Genomic DNA, 12234 nt, shown 5'->3' on the forward strand with positions numbered 1-12234 from the left:
GAGGGTTGTGATGGGTTCTTTTGTGGTATTACAAGGAATCAAGGTGGGTAACTTGTATATTCTCCAAGGGAATACAGTAACATGTAGAGCTATTATGGGGTATTCTATATTGAGTAGAAATATGCATTTGGGTCTTGGAAAAATGAAGAGTTACAGAGAAGAGTGACGATCTTAGTTCTCAAAAGGGTTGTGAGGGGACTACACAAGGTGATGGGAGAATGAAATCCGTTTTTAAATGGCAACCGAAATTGTAGCAGTCCTTATAGGAAGGCAGGCCTATTAGGACAGATGTGGTGGTGATTTGTAACAATCTTGGTGGACGTAGCATAGCCCATTTGAGTGACATTAAGATTTATGGGAAACAAGTAGTTGATCACATTAGAGATGCAAAGGAAAGTCAGGGACATCCTATTCTCCATAAGGGTAAGAAGATGACTTTTCATTACCAATTGACGATTTGTGGGCGGTTGGCGAAAGTTGCTAGAGGAGATGTCAAATTTAGAGTTTCCAAGGGTGCTTTTGATAAGCATTTAGAGTTTGACAAAAATACTGGAGGCATACTTATAGCTGCGTAAGACGTGTTTGGGTTGAAGAAGGAGATCCTGAGGGTTAGGTTTGAGGAGGACTCAAACTTAACTAAAATTCTTTATTAATTTGGTTTTTTGATGGCGATGATGATGGCATTTTTTATTACTCACATTCTGGTGGAGAAAGTCTTGGTATCTAATTATTTATGTCAAGGTGGAGAAATTTTGCCAAGGTGGAGATAGTTAGGATTTTGGCAGAATTTCATTGGTTGAATTTTGGCAGAATTTCATTGATTGAATGATAAAATTATGGTAGTAAACTGTTTGGTCGTGTGAATGACTTAATGTGCAAATTAAGGGTTTGATAAGGTAATAAGCAAACTTTAAGGAAAGCAAACTTTAAGGGAAAAAATTGATAAGGAATGAATTTCTTTGTGCCAGCAATAAGTCAACTATCCAAAGGCGGCAACTTTGGCCTATAAGTTAGGCATGAGATGCGGTGAAAGATGTGTGGTGTGATCCTTCAAGATTGGTTTTTTGTGTGAAGAAATCCTTTTGTGTGTAACATTCAAGAGAGATATTTGAAGTTTGTTTTTGGGTGGGTTTTCTTCTTTGTGTAAACCATATAATTATTGGGGATTTTTCTTAAGAGCGTTCATGAGCAATTCTTCGTTTGGTGGGTGACGTTTGATTGTGAGAAGAGTGATTATTTGCTGGAAGAATCAAAACGTTTTTCAATTTGAATTGAAATATTCTTCTATACAATGAGGCGTAACCCTATTTGTGAGGGTGAACCGCTTATAAGTCTTGTCTTGTGGTGTATTTCTTTTCATCTTTATTCATATCTTCTTGTTATAGGATTTGCCATCATTGTGTGTATATTTGTTTGGGTTTCTATTTCTGCACAACAGATTTGTATCAAGAGCTTCCGCTGTGCCCAACACTGCACAAGTAAGTGAAGTAATTACATGGCGAAATCTGCACAAGGAAATGACGAAATTTTCTTGACCTCACATCAGCTGCTTCAAGTCACAGAACCATGTGAACATCCATGGACTACCATTTCAAATCGACTCCCTCTAATCTCTTCGCGAACTCTACAAAAAATGCCAGGCAAATTCATGGTTCTTGTCATTGCTCCATTGCAAACGTATAGTGAATATAGCCATTTTTTTTTTGGTTACTTTCTTCCATAAATTTCCTCAAACACAGATTTAAGCTCTCTCTTCTCATAATTCTTTCGTCATCCTACATAGCTCCTCAAGCCCAATCTTCTACACAGATGAAGTCTAAGTAGTCTGATCTATCGCTAAAATTCTGTGAAACTCTCGCCGTTTGCTACTCAAAGCAGCAGACCATGGTTTGGTAAGTCAGCACCTACAGTGCCCAGCAGAACTAGCAACTCAATAGATTTTTTCTTCCTTTCTTTGTTGCATCTAAGAGTCCATCCAGCAATGTTACGTGCTCCAACAATTTCGACACTAAATAGTGTCATTCATAGCCTGTTAGTTCTTCCAGCCTGGTCCATAAGTTTCATCATCATCCCCAAAATAATAAAACAATAATCCACGAGAATATATAAATAAAAATCATACAATACTTCATTAGAATATGCTCAGAAAAATGTAGGTTCTCCGGATGCCCTCTTTTAACAGTTTCATGACCTCACTTTTTCATCTTTTTTACACTGGAGTTCCTGACGCAACAGTGTCATTTTAAACTTAACTGTTGCATCAGGAACTCCCTGTGTAAAAACACTAACATACAATTTACTCCTAAAAAAGAAAGTGTGTTTTGTGATCTATTATGACCAGCGAGGCTGTGTATGCTATTTATAAACTACCTGCTGTATATGAATCTAAAAGATAAGCCAGCTCGTCTTGCTGTACATCTGCGCACAATCTTCATCGGGCAGCACCTACAAGTACTATATATGAAACTGAAGTTGCAGGCATCAGTTTCTTCACAGCCCCTCAACAGCATCTCTGCTTTTTCCGGACATGACTGCTTCTAACAATGCTTCTGATTTTGACGACACATTGCAGCACGCTGAACAGCTTTACCCATCTTATTTCGACCAGATCAACAGCTGTAGCACTTTGTTCAGCAGCAGGTAATTCCACAGCCAGGTTCTCAGGTTGAGGGTTATGATCATTGTTGAGAAACAACGAACCCTCATCAAAATCTTGAATCATGGATAATGGATCAAAGTCTGGAGAGTTGGGGACTTCTCCTGGATCACTCTGCTCAACTATAAAATCCATGCCGGCAATAGTGAGGAAGCCTCCATCAACCATAACCATTTCTCCAATAGAACGGAATTTTGAAAAGTTAACCGGAGAAGAGGTACTTGGCTGCGTAGCGTCGTTTCCATTGAATATGTGACAAGTCCCAGAGTTATGGCCACAAAGATTCTCCAGTCTGGGTGAGTTCTCAGGTTGAGGGTTATGATCATTATTGAGAAACAACAAACCCTCATCAAAATCTTGAATGATGGATAATGGATCGAAGTCTGGAGAGTTGGGTACTTCTCCTGGATCACTCTGCTCAACTATAGAATCCATGCCGGCAATATGTGACAAGTTAACCGGAGAAGAGGTACTTGGTTGTGTATTGTCGTTTCCATTGAATATGTGACAAGTCCCAGAGTAATGACAAGTCTCCAGTCTGGGTAAGTTTGTGGGGCAAGTTTCAGAACAAGAATCCATGAGAGAAGTTATATCGTCGTAGGAGACAAAATCCTCCTGGTGTTTCTTTTCAATAAAAAAATCCTCCCGGTGTTCAAATGCAGAATCAACCAAGTTTTGGGCATCAGCCTGACATCAAAATCAGTGTTACTGAGCTAGAAATGACCCCAAAAAATTAAATAAAAAATGTACAGAATAAGAAGCATGCCTTTTGGGTTTTTGAAAGCCTATCACTAGGAACACACTGGCCTTCCAAGAGTAGCCCTATCAGTTGTCCCACAACATTAAAAACCACCCCATTTTTCTGTTGTGAACTGGGACGGTACAAGTACACCGTTTTGTCAAGTATACAAGTTTGAGCATGATTTATCATAATCTCCACCATCTTAGTCCCTGCACCAAGGATCTGCCAACATCCAACAAATTCATAGTGATAAACTTCGTAGATCAAAGGAGGTTGGAATAATTTATTTACCAATGCAGGTGAAAACCTTCAGTTTAAGAAATGCCGAAATTCTTAGAATGTAAACCAAAACTCTTTCAGAGTCTTATAACTTAATTTACCTAAATATCACCTTGAATTTTACAATTATTTAGGTTTCCTTTTGGCCACTGATTTGCCACTCTGAATTTTAATTAAGAAAATACTCATGGTACAATGCTTATATATATATATATATATATATATTAAGGATGAAGATGGGATGTCATTGTCTACCAAGGGAGAATGGGGAAGCTGGAAATTGAGATTTAACCGAGGCTAAAAACAAATTTATCAATAAATACAAGTTTAAACAAGTTGAGAGAAAATATCCATTTAACTTGCACAAAAACTGATATTTTTTCAATAAATACAAGTAAAAAAAATTGAGATTTTTTCTTTAGTCTAAAAAGGTTTTAAGAAAATATCCATTTAAATTGCACAAAAACAAGTTTATCAATAAATCATTTCCTTAATAAGAAAAAATGTTCATCATTTAAATCAAGCAACATTTTAAAATATATTGAGTAGTGCCTTGGACAATCTTCAATGAAAACAGAGCAAAAAGTTAAATATGCCACTAACAAATGCTGCAAAGGTTATAAGAGGAAAGATAAGTCAATAATTACCTCATGGAGCCTTTGAGGGTTTGTAAAGTACAAAGTCAGAAAATCCTTCACTGTGGTAATGTTTTCCTTGCTTAAACAGTTATGCAAAGGGCTATTTTTGACAATATTCTTTAATCTCCACACTTCATCAAAAAGGGATGGAGTATCGTGCTTCCCGTACACTGCAAACGAAAACTTGAAATTACAGTTATCTTGTTTAAATATCTTAACTATCAAAAGTTATTCCACCACCCTAGAACGTGTAACAATTTTCCTTCTCTGCCTGAATTTCTTCGTTTATAGTTTCAAGAGAATCCATTTATGCAAGCAATTCAGACTATAGCTTTCTGTTAGATAGGAAATGAATTGTTATGCATTCAACATAATATGGAAAAAGTACTCTCCAAATTTCAAAAAAAAAAAAAGAAAAGAAAAAGAAGATCGTTTAAACCTGCAGGTATAGTGCTACATTGCATTCAAAAGAACATCGTTTAGATGGATCAAATGCATTTGATTTTGATAATCAATACAAGAGCTTTATTATAACGCTATTAACAGATGAACAACTTTTTTAACCCCATAAAACGTCTCGCCTCAAACAGGTTATTTAATAAATAAAATAAATATCATACACAAATACATCCATACATAAATATGATATACATTTTATACCACACTAATTAGTTTCAAAATCTCCTTTTATTAATTGAAACATTATGCATTTAAACCTTTATGTAAATTTCTACTGGATTCCACAGCCACCAACAAGTCTTAAACATATCCTAGCTCCTCAGCACTCTATCTGTCTGCATGATCACGGGAGAAAAAAATGAAAATAAAAAAAAGGAAAAAAAAATTCTGTAGTGCTTTATCCATGACAGGCAAATGCACAGAGTATGTTTGGAACTGTTTAGTATAAGTGTCTGAGTAGTTGTTTAGATGATATGTTGGATCACCAATCGGGTTCAAAGAGTTTTTCCATAGCCACTGATCAAATGGTGGATCAGAAATCTTTCATAATCTGCAAGACTACATGGCAGGGCCTTAAACTCTCTTCTTTTGCCTTAATGTTTCTATGCTCAATGAGGAGACCAACTAATTGAGTATGAGTGGGCACCATTTTTTTAAAACTAAGTTTGCAAATCGTATTCTCTAACACAATTACTACACAAGGTCCACATATATCACGATTCAAGATTTAACACGAGTCTGATGCAATCCAATGTAAATTAACCCGACCCTTATCCAGTGCAGTCTCTATCACAATGTGTCAGTCAACTCATATAGTCCAGAAACCAAAAAATTCTTACACAATAGGACACTATACAAAAAGAAAATCAAACCTAGCTTCTCTTATAATTCAAAAATAACACATAGTAGATCTGTTCCTTTAACACCCAAATCTTCTCCAAGATTATCATTTTTCTTAAACTGAGGAACTAATACTGAAGAAAATTATTCACTGCCTTCAAAACCTTATAGTGTGCAATAAAAAATTAATAAGTAAATTGAAGTGGCTAATATTCCCACTCAAATCATTTCTAATATATCATGTGATGCACATAACTAAAAGGCATGAAAATCACAAACACTTGATACGCATAACTAGAACTCGTAACTAGTTTTAATAACAGACCACAGTTAAAAATTTGCAATTAAATATAAATATGATCGTGTCAAAAATTTTTGCACTACCGCTGAACCCACTGAAATAATAGCAAGTAATTAGATTTCAAGACTCACGTGCGCCGCGGCGATCCTTGAGTTTGAACGGTTTTGATATTGCTTCTCTTACTTTAATACCACTGAAATTATCCAGTACCACTCTTGCCCCAAGCCTGAAGTCACCATTCTTCATCCACTTTGAATTATGTGTAAACTTAATCTTGTCTACGGTCCCAACGCCTTCTTTCAAGTTCAAATATGCATCTCCAGTAAGACAGGGGATTTTCCCTTTTATTCCTTCTCTTTCTCTAACAATCTTTTGGTTAAACTCTTCAGTTGTCCAATCATGTCCTTCAACATCATTACAATCTCCTTCAAGAACAACTATTTCCACCTTTGCAGAGGATTCAGGACCACATTTAACAGTTTCCCTGGTAGAACCATCAATTAAAGCTACTTCGATGGACGCATCCCCTTCTCCTTCAATTTTTTTCCCAGTATGTACTGTAGAAGAGGGTTGGATTAAGAAATGTAGTTGTAAGATTATTGACTCAACAGACGGATGTATCTCATTCCTGAATGTCATAGGCATGGATATGTCAGTTATGCATGAGTCATTAAGAAGGGTGTTCATTGACTCAACTACTGGGGAAGCGGGTGGCTAACCTAGAAAATATTACCAAAAAGAAAAATATAAATATAAAAAATAAATAAAAAGAAAAGAAAGAAAGAAGGATAACTTGGCTACCTTCTCACTAGGGAAAAAAAACAAATTTTTTATATATATATATATATATATATATATAAACAACATATATATGATCCTCACCCCTTCATGATAGATGAAATGGTTGCTTGTGCTGGTTCAAATTGCTCTTTCACCTGGAAACACACGTAGCATCAATGAGATATTGCTTACTATTTATACAATCCATTGAGACATACAATCCACAACCTAAAATGTAACACATTGTGGGTTCTCAATATTGTATAAACTATTGCTCATTGCCTCAATTCATAAACAGAGTGCCTCAAATTCCAGAGGCAAAATTATACCATTAGACAAGAATCCTCAAGTCACCTGTCTTAGACACGATTATAAGGACCAAGAAAACCAGAAATCCAGTTTGGCAGCATCTCTCTATATATTCACTATGCCAAAGACAATTGAGATGAGAAGTGGAAAAATTCACTTTATAAATAAAAACAAAAAAATCTTGAGCATATAAGTTTAGTATAAACACAAAGAACACATACACTACTAAAAAAGCAAATTATTTTTATAAAAGAAGGAAAAATGAGTGACTTCTATGCAAATGCGATGTATAAACACAAAGACAAAAGCCAGATCCGTTTTAGTTGAAAAAAGGATAAAGAAAGAAGACTTAAAAAGGAAACAAATAGTATGGCACATTATTTTTCATTTGATAAATGTGAAGTTAGACGGGAAATCATGAGAAATATTAAACAATAGTCATCCATTGACTGCTACCTCTTTTCACGCAGGTAGAGTTTTCTAAATCAAACCAGGTCATGAAATCTTTGTTAAAAAGAACTCAGAAATTCAATTTAATTCCTTCACATCAAATCACAATCCACCACATAGTCCATACTAGATGATTTAATCATTAATCCTCGCCATGAATCTTATTACCACTCTTGAAGACTTAAATAGTTGACTAAAAGGTGATTCTTAACATTTTTAGTTGCAATCAGTTACAGAGAGAGCTATCATCGGAAAGCATATATGAGCTGAAAATGTTGTCATTTTTTGGATTTACTGGATTTATAAAATTAATGTCAAACACCACATATAACATAATAAATTCATTTCAAGAACATGAGGTATTCAAGCACCCTGGGTGGATGCATAAACATCAAAAATATATTTTCAAGTTCCACTTTAGGATTGGATCAATAGACGTTAATTTCAAAATAGAATACAAATATTCTCAGCAATACAGAGTTAGCATTCTTCATGTAAATTTTTTCCACTGCATACTGTTACAAATCCAATTAGATGGCATGGGAATTAGATGCGGTGATTCACCAGCTAAATAAAGTAGCTCCCAAATGTTCGTTGACATCTTTTAGCATTCAAATGAACCTATGCAAGCTCCTTCATTTAATTGTCTTGAACACTAGTGACCAAAAAACCTTCATTTGTTTGGCTGTCCTATACAAATTGCTGAAGAACCAGAAAAAGAAATAAGCTAAGTTTTTAAATTTTCAATCAAATACTTCAAACTATTAAATGGATACAAGCACACAGGTATGTTGAATGGATTTTAACAGCGAACAGGGAACATGGCCGCAACAATACCACCAGATCCACCTAATAGATAGCTGAAGCTCCACTAGGGAGTCGCAAACTGTAGCATAAAGTGGCTTAAAACACTACAGAGATGAGAGAATCACCCCACATTAATGAACTATAGTTGATAACTTTAGTCAGCTATGTTTGGCAGGCATGGAATTGGAGCTTTGGAATTGGAGAAAAGCAACTAAGAAAATTGAATCAAAATTTTTTCCAATTCCATCAATTTCAATTCCAATTCTAATTCCATCAATTCCAATTCCAAGGCTCCAATTCCTTGTCGCCAAACACAGCCTCAAAACATTTTTGATCAGATCTCCTACAATGAGGACTTCACCAAACTAATGGTGTAATAACATCGAACGGTAAACTTAGCATAATTGTGCCTTGACACACAATCACATTTATTATGAACAAAAGGTATATTGAATGCATTATATTTGCAAAAAGCACACAAATGTATCCATCTATCCTTCTATCCTTCTATCGTGTTATGAACTTATGAGTCGATATAGAAGCATATACACACGTATATACATGTATGCATTTAAGTTAATACTGAAATCATTATACCATACACACTTACGGACAAGCACACCTGTATGACCCGTTCTACATGCACCAGGCTACCAGCCCATTGGTGTAAAAAGAACTTTTTTCAACATATATTCGAGCATTCAGATATGTAAACATACACGTATTATATGAACGCTACGTGTACTGAATAAAAATATTATATATATATGATAGGGACGAAATTCACTCACAACTCTACCAATCATAGGATCTATAATTTGGTGGAGCTTTTGGATCAGAATTGTCTCTGTAATTCGGGGCTTTTGGATCATAATTGGCTCTATCATTTCGTGGACCATTTGGTTCATAATCACCTCCAGTTGATTCCTAGAAAAGAAGAACAAAACAAAAGTGTTAATATATATATATATATATATATATATATATATATATTAATGGAATCCAAAATTAACAAGGACAAAGCACTTTGAACACAAAATTAACACCAAATAAGCAAAACCCAGTTCAGATTTCGTTTGATTTCCCAAATTTTGCTCAAGAATATATGATAATCTCAAAAAAAAAAAAAAAAAAAAAAAAAAAGGATGAAGGAAAAACAGGGTAACTCACTTCAACAAAGGAGAAATTGGTGTTGGTTCATCTTCCAGTTGTTGATTCAGTATCATTTTCGAGTTCAATGATGATGAAGAGACAAAGAAATTGTATACAATTATGTCTATATTTAAAATCAATTATAACGACACTTTACTGTCCATTGCTTATATATATATATATATATATATATAGTTTTGGAGCAAAGACGGAAGAATGTTGGCCACCACACCACTACACTAGTTGTGTTGGCGTCTACAAATTTTTTTATAATCCGTATTTGTTTTTACCATGAATTGATGAATAGTCACTGAAATATTTACTGCTGAGACATTGGCAGGTAGGTAGGACGAAAGGATGGAAGACATAATATGAACAGAAGAAGATAAGAAGAAAGAAAGCAAGGCAAGAATTATAGATATTTTCAAAAATAATTTTTTTTTATAATTAACAAATAAATCTCAATATATTGTTTTAATGTGAAAGTCAATTATACCCTTATGTTATAATAATATATTTATGTTGCAAAATATCTGTGAACGGGAAATGTTATTTATGCCCTTGCTCATTCATGTGCCAGCTGCCAGCTGTAATTCTCTCTATCGTCCAGAGACCCACCAACTAGGGCTGCAACTCGAGCGGGTTGGGCGGGTTGGACGTTTAACTCGGGCTCAGCCCGACATACAAATCTTCAGCCCAAGCCCAGGTATAATTTCGCCTAGTGAGCCCAAGCCCAACCCATACTTAATTTTTAAAACACGGGCTAAACTCGGGTTCTTTATTCGGGTTATATTTTCGGGTTTTCTTGGGCTTTTAAATCGGGCTCTTTCAATTTTATTAGTGCTTGGAGTTGGAGTGGTTGTATGAGTTTCAAGTTTCAACCTCATCATGTTCAAGTAGTGCACCATCATCTCCAACAACATCAAGAGGACACAACTCCAAAAGCTGATGATGATGATGAAGTTGCAGTACCACAAGGCCTTGAATCTGTGTGATGTGTGTTCATGAGGATGCTTCCAACAAAATACAAAACATACAAAGTTAACAAAACATTCAAAACATACAAGACGTACAGGGCCTTGAATACAAAACATACAAGTCCAACATTAATAATAAATAAGTACAAAGTTAACAAAATAACAAGCCACATTCCAACAAAATATAAAATTTATAACCAATATTAGCATTTTAGGCGGGTTCGGGTTGGGCTTCGGGCTTCATAACATATCTACCCGAGCCCGGCCCGAATTGAATTCGGGCTCAATAAACTCAGCCTAGGCCTAGGCCCAGAACAAAAAATCATTGTCCAAGACCATAAAAATGCGGGCTGGGCTCGGGTAAATTCGGGTTGAGCCCGCCCAAGTTGCAGCCCTACCACCAACACACTCTTCGTTTTCCCCCTCTCTCTCAACAAGGCACCAAATTATTCAGTTTCTTCAAATATTCCTTATTTACACACACACACATATATATATATAAATATTTATATTTATATTTATATTTATAAAATCACACACACATATATGTGTGTGTATATATATATATATAAATTGATAAACATGATTCACTTATTTGAAGTCCAAATTACAACTTTAAGTAAATGATTTTTAGGAGAGAGAATGATTCAGAATTAAATCAATTGAATGAAATATATATGATAATCGGTAAACAGGTTTCACTGATTTGAGTCCCAGTTATGAATTTCGGTGAATGTTTTTAAGAGAGGGAAATAGACAACAGAGTTTTAGGGCATTTTGGTCAATGTATCAATGGTTGCTTTTGGTTATTTTGGTCAAAGTCTAAGGATCCGAATTTGCTCCAGTGCACCTCTCACTGGAGCAGATCCAGTGCAGATCCCCACCTCAGCTCATTTGTCACATCACCGGTCCAGTCAGCACTTAGTCACCACCCAATAAGCATTTACATAAAAAAAGTTACTGATGTACTATTTTTATTTACCACATGTTCGAATATTTCATATACCTATACTAATACATCATATACTTATACATTATACGAAATCAAAATACATAATTTACAATTACATTTAATATATATATATATATATATATGGTTAAAAATTACCCAAAATTACAAAACCCTAATTTCTCTCCTCTACTCTTCATCTTCGTCGCATCGTCTGAAGTTCCACTGTTCTTCTTCCTTCCAACTCCTATAGTTTAATTGCTACGGAGGAATCACATCCTCTAATATTCAACCCACCCACCACCTCATCCCACCTCGCCGAGGACGAATGAGAGAACAAACAGCCTGTCGGTCTAGCGGCGTTCTCTTCCCCCCCTCTCTATCTTCCTCTTTTCTTTCTCTATATTTTTATAGATATATATATGTGTGTGTGTGTGTGTGTTTCTCTCTCTATATCTAATTATGTATCGACGATTCCCTTATTTCCCGGTTGTTTAACTTTTTGTTCATGCTCGAACTCAACATATAAGGACATAAGTTTCTATCAATATTTCGCCCAATATAGCTCCAAATCTAAGCAAGTCCTATTTTGTTGTCAATTTATCTTCTTCTTCTTTTTTTTTTTTTTTTTTTTTTTTTTTTTTTTTTTTTTTTTTTTGTGTATGAGTCCTGATTGATACTATTGTTTATGGGTTTTTGAGATTGTTCTTCATGATCAAAAGATGAACTTTTCTTCACTGGAAAAAGTTCTTCCAAAAAAAGGGCCATCAGATCTTAGTTTTTGATAACTTATGTCAGTTACCATATTTGGGAGAACATTGCATTGTCTCTCTCATCTATGCTCTTATCTCCCTGTATGCATCTATTTATCTTCTCTAATGTTCAAGAGGCATAA

At 35.1% G+C, this 12234-nt stretch overlaps 1 protein-coding gene across 6 annotated transcripts; it reads right to left on the reverse strand.

Moving 5' to 3' along the window:
• Positions 1-2104: 2104 nt before the first annotated feature.
• On the reverse strand, positions 2105-9759 carry LOC132283128 (calmodulin-binding protein 60 A-like). Of its 6 annotated transcripts, none has more exons than XM_059785028.1 (7): positions 9432-9759; positions 9053-9188; positions 6798-6850; positions 6047-6543; positions 4325-4485; positions 3423-3620; positions 2105-3343 (listed from the first exon to the last, which is right to left on the reverse strand). In XM_059785028.1, the coding sequence occupies exons 1-7, from the start codon at positions 9485-9487 to the stop codon at positions 2501-2503; spliced, it is 1944 nt and encodes a 647-aa protein (XP_059641011.1). In that variant the 5' UTR covers positions 9488-9759; the 3' UTR covers positions 2105-2500. The 6 variants fall into 6 exon arrangements, with proteins under 6 accessions (XP_059641011.1, XP_059641016.1, XP_059641012.1 ...); XM_059785033.1 differs by lacking the exon at positions 9432-9759 and adding an exon at positions 7050-7120 and having other exon boundaries at positions 9053-9152; XM_059785029.1 differs by lacking the exon at positions 9432-9759 and adding an exon at positions 7050-7120 and having other exon boundaries at positions 6047-6634; positions 9053-9152.
• Between the last annotated feature and the right edge of the window lie 2475 nt (positions 9760-12234).

The sequence above is a fragment of the Cornus florida genome, unplaced genomic scaffold (assembly GCF_030987335.1).
Source record: "Cornus florida cultivar Cherokee Brave unplaced genomic scaffold, ASM3098733v1 CherokeeBrave_3.0.0_Hap2_Chr11, whole genome shotgun sequence".
Taxonomy (NCBI): domain Eukaryota; kingdom Viridiplantae; phylum Streptophyta; class Magnoliopsida; order Cornales; family Cornaceae; genus Cornus; species Cornus florida.